At 39.5% G+C, this 13,236-nt stretch overlaps 1 protein-coding gene across 6 annotated transcripts in view; it reads left to right on the top strand.

The window, feature by feature from the left end:
- LOC121305420 (rho guanine nucleotide exchange factor 28-like) overlaps nucleotides 1–11,986 on the top strand; it is a 116,379-nt gene extending 104,393 nt beyond the window's left edge. For all 6 annotated transcript variants that reach the window (XM_041237095.1, XM_041237084.1, XM_041237077.1 and 3 more), the window contains 8 exons: nucleotides 58–149; nucleotides 799–981; nucleotides 1,952–2,092; nucleotides 2,551–2,699; nucleotides 3,725–3,772; nucleotides 4,733–5,197; nucleotides 7,326–7,629; nucleotides 9,439–11,986. In XM_041237095.1, the coding sequence (XP_041093029.1) occupies nucleotides 58–149; nucleotides 799–981; nucleotides 1,952–2,092; nucleotides 2,551–2,699; nucleotides 3,725–3,772; nucleotides 4,733–5,197; nucleotides 7,326–7,629; nucleotides 9,439–9,623 (1,567 nt within the window). In that variant the 3' untranslated portion in view covers nucleotides 9,624–11,986. The remainder of the gene's footprint in view (nucleotides 1–57; nucleotides 150–798; nucleotides 982–1,951; nucleotides 2,093–2,550; nucleotides 2,700–3,724; nucleotides 3,773–4,732; nucleotides 5,198–7,325; nucleotides 7,630–9,438) is intronic.
- The last annotated feature ends 1,250 nt before the right edge of the window (nucleotides 11,987–13,236 follow it).

Below are 13,236 nucleotides of genomic sequence, written 5' to 3'. Positions count from 1 at the left end.
GTGTCTATTCTGAGCGGTGTTCAGTTACACGGCAGTAACATGTATGTTTCTCTGAAGCTGTCCAGAGGAGGAGGAGGAGCGGACAAGTGAGACCGAGGAGGACAGGCGGATCGCTGAGGCCAGGGCACAGAAGATTCTTAAACTCCAGGGTAACACCAACTTTTTACAGCATCAGGAAAAAGTGTAAAAGTGTTCATTGAAAAAAAAAAAAGTGGTGATTTGTTGCAAGAAATTCCTTGTAGCTTCAGTATTAAGACCAAACCTTTATTAAGTCCTGCATAGTTCTTTTTAAATACACATGTTCAAATAGATTTTAGTTTTTAACATCTAGTTCAGATTGTCTATCACGACTGTGTTTTATATATCAAACACATTCTCTTTCTGAAGTGAATTAACCCCCATACTGAGGACTTTCAGTGTCAATGCAAGACCTACTGGCTGCAGTACTACATTTCCTATTCATATTGTACTACTATTGCAGCAGCTAAACTGCACTACATTTATACTGTCCACCAACTACACCTGCTGGACACATTGAGCACATTGCAGCTCACTCTGTGAAATTACTCAAATAAAACGAATACCTTCTAGTGCCAAGTGATCCACTCTGCCCTGGGCTGTGTGGTTGTATTTGTCTGAGATTTTTATTATTCGCTCTCAGAGTTTCTTGCTCTTAAACATCTGGAGAACCTGTAGTTACTGTTAAGCCAAAAATAAAAATCAATTAGTTTCTACGGTTTTGCTGTGCCATGTGAAAGGGGCTACGCAAATTAAAGTTGCATTTAACTTCATTGACAGAGACTCTCAGCAACCAGGACCAGCAGATCTGCAACAGTTTGGAAGACAAGCTGAGGATCTATGCAGAGCTCACAGGCATGAGCGTCCACCAGGAGTCCATGCCAGGGCCACACTTACTGATCAGACCAGACCCAGAGGAAGTGCCACAGGCTGCCATGCTTTTAACAGCAGCACTCAGAGAGGGTGAGGGGCTTTCAGGTCCATTTCTAACCTCTCGTATGTCTAAGGGCAAGGACCAAGCTGTTACAACACAGCTGCTTCACTGTCCAGGCAGGATTCAGATCAGCACGTAGCACTTTGTTAGGATAGCTTCGTTAAGGGTCCCTAATGACATACTTGCAAGTAGACACAACGGATCTGTAACACTGCTTATTTGACTCATTTCAGTGTCACAGCTGCCTATTTGTTCACAATGTACTGCCAGACCGCGTGTCTGTGTTTATCTGTGTTTGTTTAATGCGTTCACATCTGTATTGGTTCCACTCATATCTCTGTTGCCATCAGCAGTGTTGCAATCTGAGTCTTCCTAGATTTGTCTGGTTTATATTTTAAAACAAATAAGAAAAGTAACAAAAAAATCTTTGATTTTGCTTTTATAACCCGGGGGGGCTGTGTGTGTGAATTGGATGTGTCATTTTATCAGATCGGTTTAGAAAGAATTAAAGAATGGAACTTGTACAAAACATTATGAGTTGGATCTCACAAGCAGGGCTCAGCAGTATAGATTGCATGAGTTTGATCGCACAAGCGGGGCTCAGCAGTATACAGTGCATGAGTTTGATCTCACAGACAGGGCTCAGCAGTATACAGTGCATGAGTTTGATCTCACAGACAGGGCTCAGCAGTATACAGTGCATGAGTTTGATCTCACAGGCAGGGCTCAGCAGTATACAGTGCATGAGTTTGATCTCACAGACAGGGCTCAGCAGTATACAGTGCATGAGTTTGATCTCACAGACAGGGCTCAGCAGTATACAGTGCATGAGTTTGATCTCACAGACAGGGCTCAGCAGTATACAGTGCATGAGTTGGATCTGTTGGATATAAATTCCATATTTCACATTAATGACAGCTTTCCACTCTGCAATTTAAATCTAAGCTCATTGTTTTTACAGTAGATTTCTCACCACTCAATGTGTGCTTTGTTTTTCAGCTGAAAAACTCACTGCTACTCTGACATCACAGCCCTGTGGTTCCAGTAGCCAATCACAGGAGAGTCTTGGTGAGCCCAGTTCACCGATGAAACTCAAAGCCTTTGAAAGTTTCAGCAGTATTCCTGAATCTCCAACTGAGTGTAAGTGCAACAGGTGTTATTTATTTATTTGTTTATTTATTTCACAATACTGCTAATAAAGTACAAATGCATTCATTACAAACCAGCAACTGTTAAGATTCAAGCAGCCTTAATAACACCACACAGGGGTGAACATAATATCAATAAATCAGATACTGCAATGTCAAGATGTTACCATGATGCTGACCTGATTTATAGTGAATATTAATGTCAAACAACACAAGCTTTATTCCACTCTACCAGCGATCATGTGTGAAGTGTTTGTGAATCAGTTTTGCATAAACATAGATCACGTGCGACTGTATGAAATTTGAACATTCTTAAAATAATGTGTTTTGTAAAATATGGTCAGGTCACTATAATCAAGTATGGCATAATACTAGACTATTTGAATTTTGAGAGTGTGGCTGTTATGTGCATCATTTATCTGTACTGAAAATCCTTTTTTTCCTTTTAAGCTGATTACTTGAACACACAGAGTTCTAGTTCTGTATCCCTGTCGTCAGACTCTGAAATAAGGGAAGGGGAATGGTCTGGAGCTTATTCTTACATCTTACAATCCCTCAGGGAATTGAAGAGAACCGACTCCAACAATACCAGCCTCAAGGTAAAGTTTTGTATTCGATTTGGATTAGAAATTACAAGGATTGTAAGGACCAAGGTTACTGAAATGACACGTACTGTAAACCCCTCAATTGCACTCTTGTTTAGGATTTTCCTTCTCAAACACACCTTGGTTCATCCAATTAGCACTCCTGCCAAATGTAAAAAACAGTTCTGTAGCTGTGTTTTTTCAGATTAGCTTTTAACTGTGAAACACTCAGGTTTTGATGTCTTGCTGGGTATTTATAGCGAGAAACATTTCAAAGTGTCTTCACTGAAAGACTTCTAGTCTAAATGTTTGCCACTAAATTGAATGCGTTTCTTTTAGTATTTCAAATTGATAGCATTAGTGAGTGTTTAAAATGTGTGGATTGGTGTTTCTGTCAATAAAAAATGGTTAAAAGCACTATAACTGCAAACAGAGGAACTGCTGTGTGATTCTGCGTGAAGTGATAGAGTACTTCCAATCATTGTAATGCTGGTGATAGATCAGCTTTTATGAGATTTGAATCGGTTATTTTAAATGCAGTACATGTGAGTGAATTAAATTCAATTAACTTTTTTAATGTTTTTAAGATTTGTCATATTCAGTTAAAAAAAAACAGTGGTTGTTCACAGTAAATATAAAAACATGTGTATATTATTTGAGAAAGTTGCAATATTGTTGTGTAGCTCGTGAACACTTCATCTAGCAGCAGCTTTCCTGCAGTGTCTTAACCAGCCACAAGGGGGCTGACAACACACATGGTAGACAAGCAAGTGAAAAAAAAAAACACCAGGTATTGTCTTAGCTGCTGTTACTGTCATTTTAAAGTTATATTGATGTATCATTAATAACCGACTGTATGGTGTGTGTGAGGAAACAATTTAGTTTGTAAAAAAAAAAAGTGAAGTTAAAATAATGAAATGGGAGCTTCTCTTTTTCGGAACTTCTCATGCACTGAAGTAAGGGTCACACTTAGTTCAGCACAATGTTATTTAATAGCTCTTGAACGTGTCTGCAGGTGGTTTGAACTCTTTTTTTTTCAGGTGGCTCAGAGTGTGCAGAGCTTGACACAACTCATGTACAGCTTGCAGGTGAGACTCCATTAATCATCCAGCAATGCAAAGCTCACTGGAGCTGCAGAAACAACTTCTTCACAGGCTTGTTTTGTATTCTGTCCTGTGGCTATATTGGGCTAGAAGGGGAGTGTTCTGTCTTTATACAAATAAGCAGCCGATCCCTGTTAACTAACATGTTTTATGCAATCATCACGAAGCAAACTGGGGCATTGTTGTAAAAAGATATTTTATTACACATTTCACCAGGTGTTTACTGTGGCCAGGTGCTGCGTGTAATTAAATGAAACTGTGTTTAACAAACGTGACTGTCCTTTTGAGCAAGAATAGTGTACTGTAATAATAAGCATTTCATCTGCTTTGAAAAGCCTTCGATCTCATCAAGAATCTCATCTAAACAAGCGCTCCTCTAATCTTTTATTTGTCATGAAATATGTTTCAATAAGCAAAGTCAACTCCCTTAGAAACCTGAATGTTTCTTTATCTACGTTAACATTTAACAGTGTGTTTTACAATACACATAATAAACTACACAGTCTTTGGTGAGTCAAGAGTAATCCCTAAGATGGAAATAAGACTCCTATTACAGAGCAGTTTCACACATTTCATTAGATACAGTGTGTAGATAACAATCTGTGTTATTAAACTCATAGTAAAACCAGGAATGGATCAAACTGTTATGCAATGGGAAATGTATTTCCATCCCTAAATCCTCCTTATCAAAACTGTTGTCTTGCAGTAGTGGAACAAAATCAGCTGTGCTTCCTATAGAAAACGTGTGTGTTGTTTCCTGTAAACAGAATTGAATGATGATGATTAAATAGAATCCTGCTGACTTTGGATCTTTACTATCACCTGCTGTAACTCAAGGCAACGTTCAGGAAACTATTGTAGAAGCCAGTTTGAAAGTTGCCTCGTATTATATCAGATACCAATATACATGGCCACACAAAGCACAACCCTTTTCATTGTTTTCAGGCAGCCGTGACGATTCAGGACAGCTGCTTCGAGGTCCAGAAGCTACTCCTCCTGGAGAGCGAGCGCATTCCCCGCCTCCCCGGTTCCCGCGGCAACCTCCTCCAGGAGCAGGAGAAGCAGCGTAATGTGGAGAAGCAGCGTGAGGAGCTGGCTGGTGTGCAGCGGCTGAAGAGCCAGCTGAGACTGGAGCAGCAGCGCTGGGAGCGTGAGTGCGACCACCGGGAGCGGCAGCAGAGGGAGCAGGAGAGCCGGCTGGAGCAGCGAGAGAGAGAGTGCCACCTGCAGGCCGAGCGGCTGCAGCGCGAGCGCGAGGAGCTTGAGAGCCAGCTGCAGGAATACCAGCACAACCTGGAGCGGCTGCGCGAGGGCCAGAGGCTGGTAGAGAAGGAGAGGGAGAAGCTGGACAGCTGGAAGCACAGGCACCAGAGCAGCCTGCCCATTATGTTTCCAATGGACAGCAACCAGGTGCTTAGGAGCTTTCCACTGTAGAAAACTCAGATTCCACTTTCCAGTTTGCTGCAGTTACAATGTTTGACCACTAGATGGGCTATTTTACAGTGTGTTGAAGCACCTTGGCGATGTAAGAAATATACTGCCTTATTGTGAAAATAGAAATAACCTGTACCGTGGTTAAGGGTAATTGGGGCTGTCCAATACACACAGTATTAATTCAACTAAATCTTTTATATGCGGTTCACAGTTTGACAGAAACAGATGCATATTTGGCTGGTCAAAGAAATCATGTGTTTAAATTATTCAAGAAATATTAACTTTACACACGTGTACTTTTTGCATTGACATCCAAAAAAAAAGCCCACAAAAATGTCAAAAGCCTTCTACTATAAATAGCTGCTCTTCTTAACTATACTCGTCAGTGTGGCACTGCTTCCTTCGAGGACCACCTCAGTGAAGGTGATCTAGTGTGAACAGGAGCTGGGTGGGTCAGGCCATTCACTGTTTCTAACTGAAGAGGTGGAAATGAGGTAGCATTGTACAAGGTTGATACACTACAGCACACAGCACCTGAATGCAGAGCCACGCTCTTCCAAAGACAGCCCACTGGACTCGGGCAAGGAATGTGACTGTATCACACAGACACAGGGGCAAAATGTCTAGGATTGTGGAGCCTTAAAGCAAAGCAGCAGATCCAGTCTCTTTATTATATCTTTAAAGGAATTCCGAGTTGACTGTCCCACTATCTGTTTAGAATTCTTATCTTTAGCTAATCTGTCAACTGGCCATTATTGCCAGTGCCAGCTCTGCAGAGCAGCATGTGATAAAGCCTTCTCCCAGGGAATTGTAATGCCTGTAGGCAGCTGTTACCGTAGATCAGCAGTCTTATCACAGAGGGTGGACAGGTAACACAGATAGAAGCTTGCATAGACAACCTCTTGAGGCGTTTAATAGGATTTAATGTTTTAGTTAAAATGTAACTTAATACGACTAAATTCATTTGTTTCAGTGTCTTATATGGAAAAAAAAGTCACAAATGATATATACTCTGTTATGTGGTCTGGTTATTTTTCCTAGATTGTTCTAGCAGTCTCCCCATTTTGAGTGTAGTTTTGTTTGGTAACCATTTATAAAATACTGCCTTGTATAGTAATGTTGGAAGAAGGCTTGCATGTAATAATCTCAAAGCACGTACCTCACACTGCAATCAACAGTCATACAACCAAAAAACCACATTATATTTTCAGGATTAAAACTACTTTCTGCGTACTTTTCAATTTGTAACCTTATTTGACTGGTGCTGGTATCTCAGAAGCATTGTTTGCCTAATAACAGTTTCCATGAGAGAGTTTAGCATATGGACAGGCTTTCTTTTAATGACGGACAGCTCCTGTGATCTGATACCTTAAATGAACACCACTGTCTCAATGGGATTGTAGGAATCGCTGTGCTGCGGAATAACATGGAAAATCACAGGTTTTCTATGCTTTCGGAGAATATTTGTTTTACACTCGGGGCGGGGCAAAAAACATGCAAGGCTTTTTGTTGTTTGTTCGATAACCAAATCACTACATTTTTTATATATAACCATCAGCACAGCCAATTTTGCTTTAAATTTATGTAAATGTACTTGCTCAATAAAACTGCTTCAGGTGTACAGAGCTCAAGGTTGAAAGAGGCGTGCTGTCACACTAATTTTGAAATATAGCTGCAGTTTACTTCAGTATCCAGTGCAGTGTTACTAGTGATAGGAATGATTAAAATGGTATGTTTGTTTATATTATTGATTGATAGCACTGGTGAGCTTGTAACTTCATGTTATTTTAATGGCAGAGTGACGCAGATTTTATTTTGTTTTACCTAAGAATTTTGTTTTTTTTTAATCCGGAACACTAGGATCCTGCTTATCATTAACAGGAAGTGCAGTTTGTTTTGTCAGCATCATCGATGATGTAATAGTAATATGTAGCCAGGTTAAGGCTATAGGTGGAAGAAAAGACCAGGAGTCTCAGATGTCAAAGACTGAATTTGCAAAATTCAGATCTATTTGGAAACCCCGACTAAGTGCTGTAGGTGTCAGTTCTCTGCTAGATCAGGTGTCATCATTCAGATTTGACTCTCTTATTGTTGTTTTGACCAGGTGACCAGTCACTGCCGCTCAAGAAGCTTTGAAGGGGGCGGTTCTGTTTTTGTGAATGAGGCTGCCTTGCAGATGTCTCTTATCAACCACCACCGCTCCAGTTCCTTTGTGTACCCGGACACCCCCAGTGCACACAACAGTTTAAACTCTCTGATTGCACGAACTAGCGAGAACCAGACCAATCAGAGGACTGACTTTCCGTACCACCCACTGGCCTCCTCCAATCAGAACTGGAGGCCGCAGAGCACCCAGCAGCAGATTCCAGCAGGCGTTGTTTGGGGACACAGAGACAGAGCCAATAACGGTAAACAATCTTAAAAAATGTTTCAACTGATTTCATAAAAATACCCAGCAAAGGATTACAGACCAGTTTCTCAAACCTAAAGCCTGTCATGCCAAAACATTCGGTGATCCGTGGAAATCCCTTGGATATTCTTGCTGTCATACACTGCATTCTATAATGATGTAGAATGTTGTCTCACTAACACTCCTTCTTTTGTCAGAGAAGCTGATGAGATTTAGCTTATAATCAGTGAGATAACCCTTTGACAACCATGATAGGCCATCCTACTACACCAGGGGTCTCCAACCTGGGTCCATGGGAACTACAGGGTCTTCTGGTTTTTGTTTCAACTGATTTCTCAGTTATTTAATTGAACCAATTACTGGCTTAATTAGTCAAGATTAACATATGTTCCAGATCTTTAGCCACTGATGATGTAAAGACACCTATAAAACCTAGGACCATACACACAGACGCTGTGGGAATGAGAATGGCTTCCTTTCATTTGACTATGCTGTCTTTAGTAATTTGTGCAAGTGCCTGTTTACTGTAATACGGATTACATATTTTAGATATTTTACAGAAGGATTGGGATCAGGCTTTGTTAGTTAAAAAAAATACAAAAAACTACAGAAATACAAATACATATTGCATGATGTTACAGCTAATGGCATTTCCCTTTTTGCTGTTATCTACCTCCTTTAGCATTGGCCTCCTCCAGGCCTCAATTAAAGTTGCACTTTTGTTTATTAAGATGGCAGACCTGTTTCCATGGTAATTGTATACATTGCTTGTGAACGGGACACATTGGGGGAGGCCTTAGAGCAAGTTCCCACAATGCCTAAGATTGGTATAGAAAGCACAAGGCATGCATCAGAGTTTGTTTGATCTCTTTATGACAGGTGGATAAACCCAAAGCTACTGTACCTGAAGTGTTTTATTTTAGCACTCATATTCATACGTTTCCTTTTCCTTCAGTCTGGATTTATAAACATAAATATATATATGTGATTGGGAGTGTGATTGGGTCGAGTCATTGCTGTCCAATGCATGGGAAAAGAATAGTAGCAACAGTGCTACATTTACCAGCTGTTTTCCATTTTAGGAATTACTTTTTTGTGTGTATTTTTATTTGAATTACACATTATTTCTTATGTGGACCAGCATGGATTGTACTATTATTGAAAATAGGAAATTGATAAGGCAGTTCAATTTTCAAAGAACAAAGCAAAAAAAAAAAAAAAAAAAAAAAAAAAAAAAACAGCTGACATTGCTTTGGCAAAACACGCATGGACCAACTAACTATGTACAACTGAGCCAACAAAAACACAGTTACAATTACCAGAGAGATGCGGGGGTTATAGGTCATATAACATAGAGCTCAAACAGGATTAGCCATTTAGATTGTTTTCTTGAAACAGAAAGCTGCCAATAGCACGGGTATGATCAGTCCTTTCTCAGCTAGTTGGGCACCTGCTTTGCTGAAACATTGCACTCAGGCGAGGTGATAATTAATATGTAATAGCATCCAGGCTTCATGGTGGGATCGCTTCTTTTCTCAAAGTATGACATGGAGATGTGAGTTTTGGTGCTGCTTGGAGAACAGTGCTGTAAACAGATATAAACACACAGCCGACTATCAGGATGTGCTCCTGTGGGAATTTGGCTGCCCTTTTTAAGCACATTGGCTGACAAGTAATGTAGGCTGTGAGTAAGATGTTATTTTTAAGTTTATAGGACCATAATGGATCACCATTACAGTTATGTTTGTAATAACTAATGCTGTTGATAGTGATTTTTTAAAATATATTTTTTTTTTTTTCCTTTCAGAAACCAACACACACTGTTCTAACACGGACAAAGCTTCTCTTGGGCAAGGCCAAAGCGCATCAAGCCCATATCGAGGATATTCCCAGTCCCCGCCACTGCATCTCCTGATTGAGCCCCAGAACTATATCTCCCTGCAGCCTGAGAATGGACAGGATGGGAGTGAAGAGAACATTGTCTACCTCTGAGTGCTTCTGCAATAGAGCAGCGCTGCCCAGAGGAAAACAACCGGAAGCATTTCCGTCTGTGCTCTTTCTTATGGAAGTGTCTGGTCGTTGTGTAAAACATATACACGAAGAACCTGTTTGTGTACATATATAAATATATATATATATATATATATATATATATATATATATATATATATATATATATATATATATATATATATATATAATGTGTGTGTTGTAAACATTTGTTATTAGTACTTAAACTGTAAAACAGCATGGGAATAAGTAACTGAATGATAGATTTCATATTGGAAATGTTTTCTTTGTTATAATCAACCTTATTGCTTCAGTGAGCAAGTGGAAGATCAGTGGGTGCCTTAACAGCTGTGCAACACTTTAAGTCTAGTAAACCTGGTTGTAATTTTTTGTCTATCACGCCTTCGTATTCAAAACGCCTACTTGAACTTATTCAATAGCACGTGATCTCCTTTGTTCTGTTCACCAGGCAACATGAAGATATCAGCGGCGAGGCTTCACTGTCAAGCCTGTCACTCTTGCAGTCCTTCCTGTATGTCAGTGTTTGATACTGCAAATAGCATGACTATTGTGTTCCTCAGTCTGTCACTCTAAACCCCTTTCTGACTCGCCTATCATTTCTGTATCCTGCTTTTCAAATAGAGTGCCTATTTTGCCAAGCTTCACTTTTTCACTTGCCATGACCACTACGCTTTTGATTCCATCCTTAAGTTCACTCAGTTCAATGAGGTTGATCTCCCTCCCATACTCACTCTTTATTGTGGTTGTTACAAATGATCAAACCAACCTGTACCTGGAAGTGGCTGGAGAAAAGCAGCACATTATATACCAGTCCATTATACAAGTCCTGTTTATACGATTTATGGAAGCAAAGGAATACATTCACCTTTGCACTAAGGTGTAATTCCTGTCTGTGTGTGTGCAGTAGCAGTGCTGTAAATGGTGGTGTTTTCAATACCAAGTGTTTTTTGTAATGGAGTTTTTGCTTTATGCTTTGTTGAACCCATTCCCATTTCTTCTGCAGTTAATCTGCACTGATTGGGCCACAATTAACAGCAGACTGCAACTCAGATTCACAGTTACTGTTTCATTGCACACATGCTATTGCAGTGATTCACAATTGCAGTTTAAACATTGCTTTGCACTACTGCTCTCTTCACGTTTTAATCTGCTCATGTGCTGCAGCAGTTTGTCATGTGTGATAGCTTGATTTTGTCTGCTTACGTATGTACTGCCAGTCCTGAATTCCTCTGATCCTGTAGATCTGTAAAGCACCCCCAAAGATATCCCCTGTTGTTTTCCTGCAAAGGGAGAGGGTAAAACAAGCCTGTTCTCTTGTTGTGTTTATCTCCTTTATCTTAATTCCTGCAACACAAACAAACACATGTAAATACCATAATTGTTAGTATATATTGTGCACTTTTCTGGGGCTTGTTTAAATCCTCAATTGCAGGAATAGTGCAAATGTGCACTATTCCGAGACATCACAAGCAGTTGTGTGTTATACAGCACTGTAAAATAAACAGAGAAGTTGTTTCATGACATGTCAATGCTGTACGCAGGTGCTTGCGATTTACCAAATTGTACGGTATTCATGTCTCCATTTTATGGCTAAAGCAATATGCAAATCTACATCTGTGTGTCGTTATTCTATAAGCTTGGCCAGTGATGTGTAGAACTGCTGCAAAATCTGAGATGTTCTTTGTGTTTCTTGAAATGCACTAGGTCTGTGTCATTTTCTGTATTTATTACTGTGTTGCACTTTGCTTTGTATATTTGTGGAATATCTGAAATATACCAGTTTCATTGTTTTTGTATCCAACATCTCTGTTGAGTGAATGCATGCTAGTTTTCATAAAATCCTGTAAATCTCTCTCTCAAAAAAAACGGCCATCCCTTACATTCACATGTGCCTTATTGTGTCTAGTTTGTAATCCATGCCTTTTTGCCATGTTCTACCGGCAGTGTAAATTGACCTTCCACCTTTTCTGTAACGTGATAAGTTTGACAAGAAAAAAATCTTATGATCCACCTACAGTATATAAACCCTGTATAAACTGAGATTTCTATTGTTTCGTTCATACACTTTCAATCAGAACAGCGACTTAAATAAAATCAGATTTTATCACGTTAAGCTATTATGGAACATTCTGTGTCCGTGTAACACCCAGGAATAAAGCAGCATGATGGCGAATGATCTCTCAGTCGGAGATGCAGGTAGTTCATGTGAATTACTCATGGATTTTCTGGGACACTCATGCAAATACATAAAGGTCCTGCTTGCTGACATTGCCATGGCAACTGGCTGCGAAGGCAAGTTTAATAAAATCTGAACAGACTTTAAAGTGTGTGCCATGTGTACTTTGTGTCTGTAATGAAGGTGTTTCGAGCGTCTCGACACGCAGCCCAGCACACAGATCAGCCTTTCAGCTTGGACACGGCAGACAGGGAACCCCTTTGTAAATGTCAGCATTCACGGCTTTATGAAAACGGAGCTGTGGAGCGTGCAGCAGTTTATCTCTAGGGGAAGAATCCTTTGTCTCATTTTAGAATTCCATTCAGACTGCTTTGTATTTCATATACGATTAATCACATTTGTATTGGGTTTGTTTTCTCTGCTCTAGGGTAATCTTTTTCAGATTTTTTTTTACTTTATTGTACTGTTTTCTGTGGTTTTTAAAATGACTGTATGAAGGTGGAGCTTTTTCTCTTTCATGTATGTGAAAGTCACTTTACCTTCCTCCCATACACATACCACCCCCACACAGTCAGAATATTTACTTCGCAAGCAAGCTTGGATAGGAAATGGACACTACGGGCTAATAATTTTAATCTTGTTAAAAGCTGTACTTTTTACTCTAGCAGAAAATACAGATTAATGTTGCGATAGGCAGCATAAGCCCTGTGTGGGTTCATGTTCTTCCTGGTGTCTAGGTGTCATGAATTTGAAATGAAGAGCAGGTGTGTGGATATAAAACCTGAAGTCTGTCCACAGGACTGAGTACTGTGCAATGCTCTCTTCACATCACCAGTTTGCCTGTAGTTTTGGAATTTCTTGTCCCTCATACATTACTTTTATATCTAATCTGTTTTTATATCTAATCCAATATGCTGCTGTGAGAGAAAATTGAATGACTTTTTCAGTCCCCGATGTAAATGACAGTGTGCGTTTTGCTGGCTGTTGTGGAATGTGTCTGGTTAGCTCATTTGAAAATAGCAAGACTTCTGTGGGATCAAGTTCTATAAATTCTAGGGTCTATACTTAAAAATATATTCTTAAATAGAATTAGCAGAAACTGCACAATTATTATGTTAATGGCTAAACAACTTTAATAAAATTATATCAGGAGTGGGGTGACATAAATAAGCACAATGACATTATTTATTGTATAACCTTATATTGCAGTTTTATTAATATGCAACATATATCTTTTTCTTCCACTTTACAGCACCTATGCATTTTACATGTTTACAAACCATTCTAGCAGATATTCCATTCTTAAAACAGCTCATTTCTAAATGGCTAGTTAAAAAAAGAAGCTATTCTTCCATTTTTTTAAATATCCCTATTTCTTTGCTTAAAATACACTATTTA

This window comes from Polyodon spathula, chromosome 2 (assembly GCF_017654505.1).
Source record: "Polyodon spathula isolate WHYD16114869_AA chromosome 2, ASM1765450v1, whole genome shotgun sequence".
Taxonomy (NCBI): domain Eukaryota; kingdom Metazoa; phylum Chordata; class Actinopteri; order Acipenseriformes; family Polyodontidae; genus Polyodon; species Polyodon spathula.
Note: the sequence above shows the minus strand (reverse complement) of the source record. Positions and strands in the feature narration are given on the sequence as shown.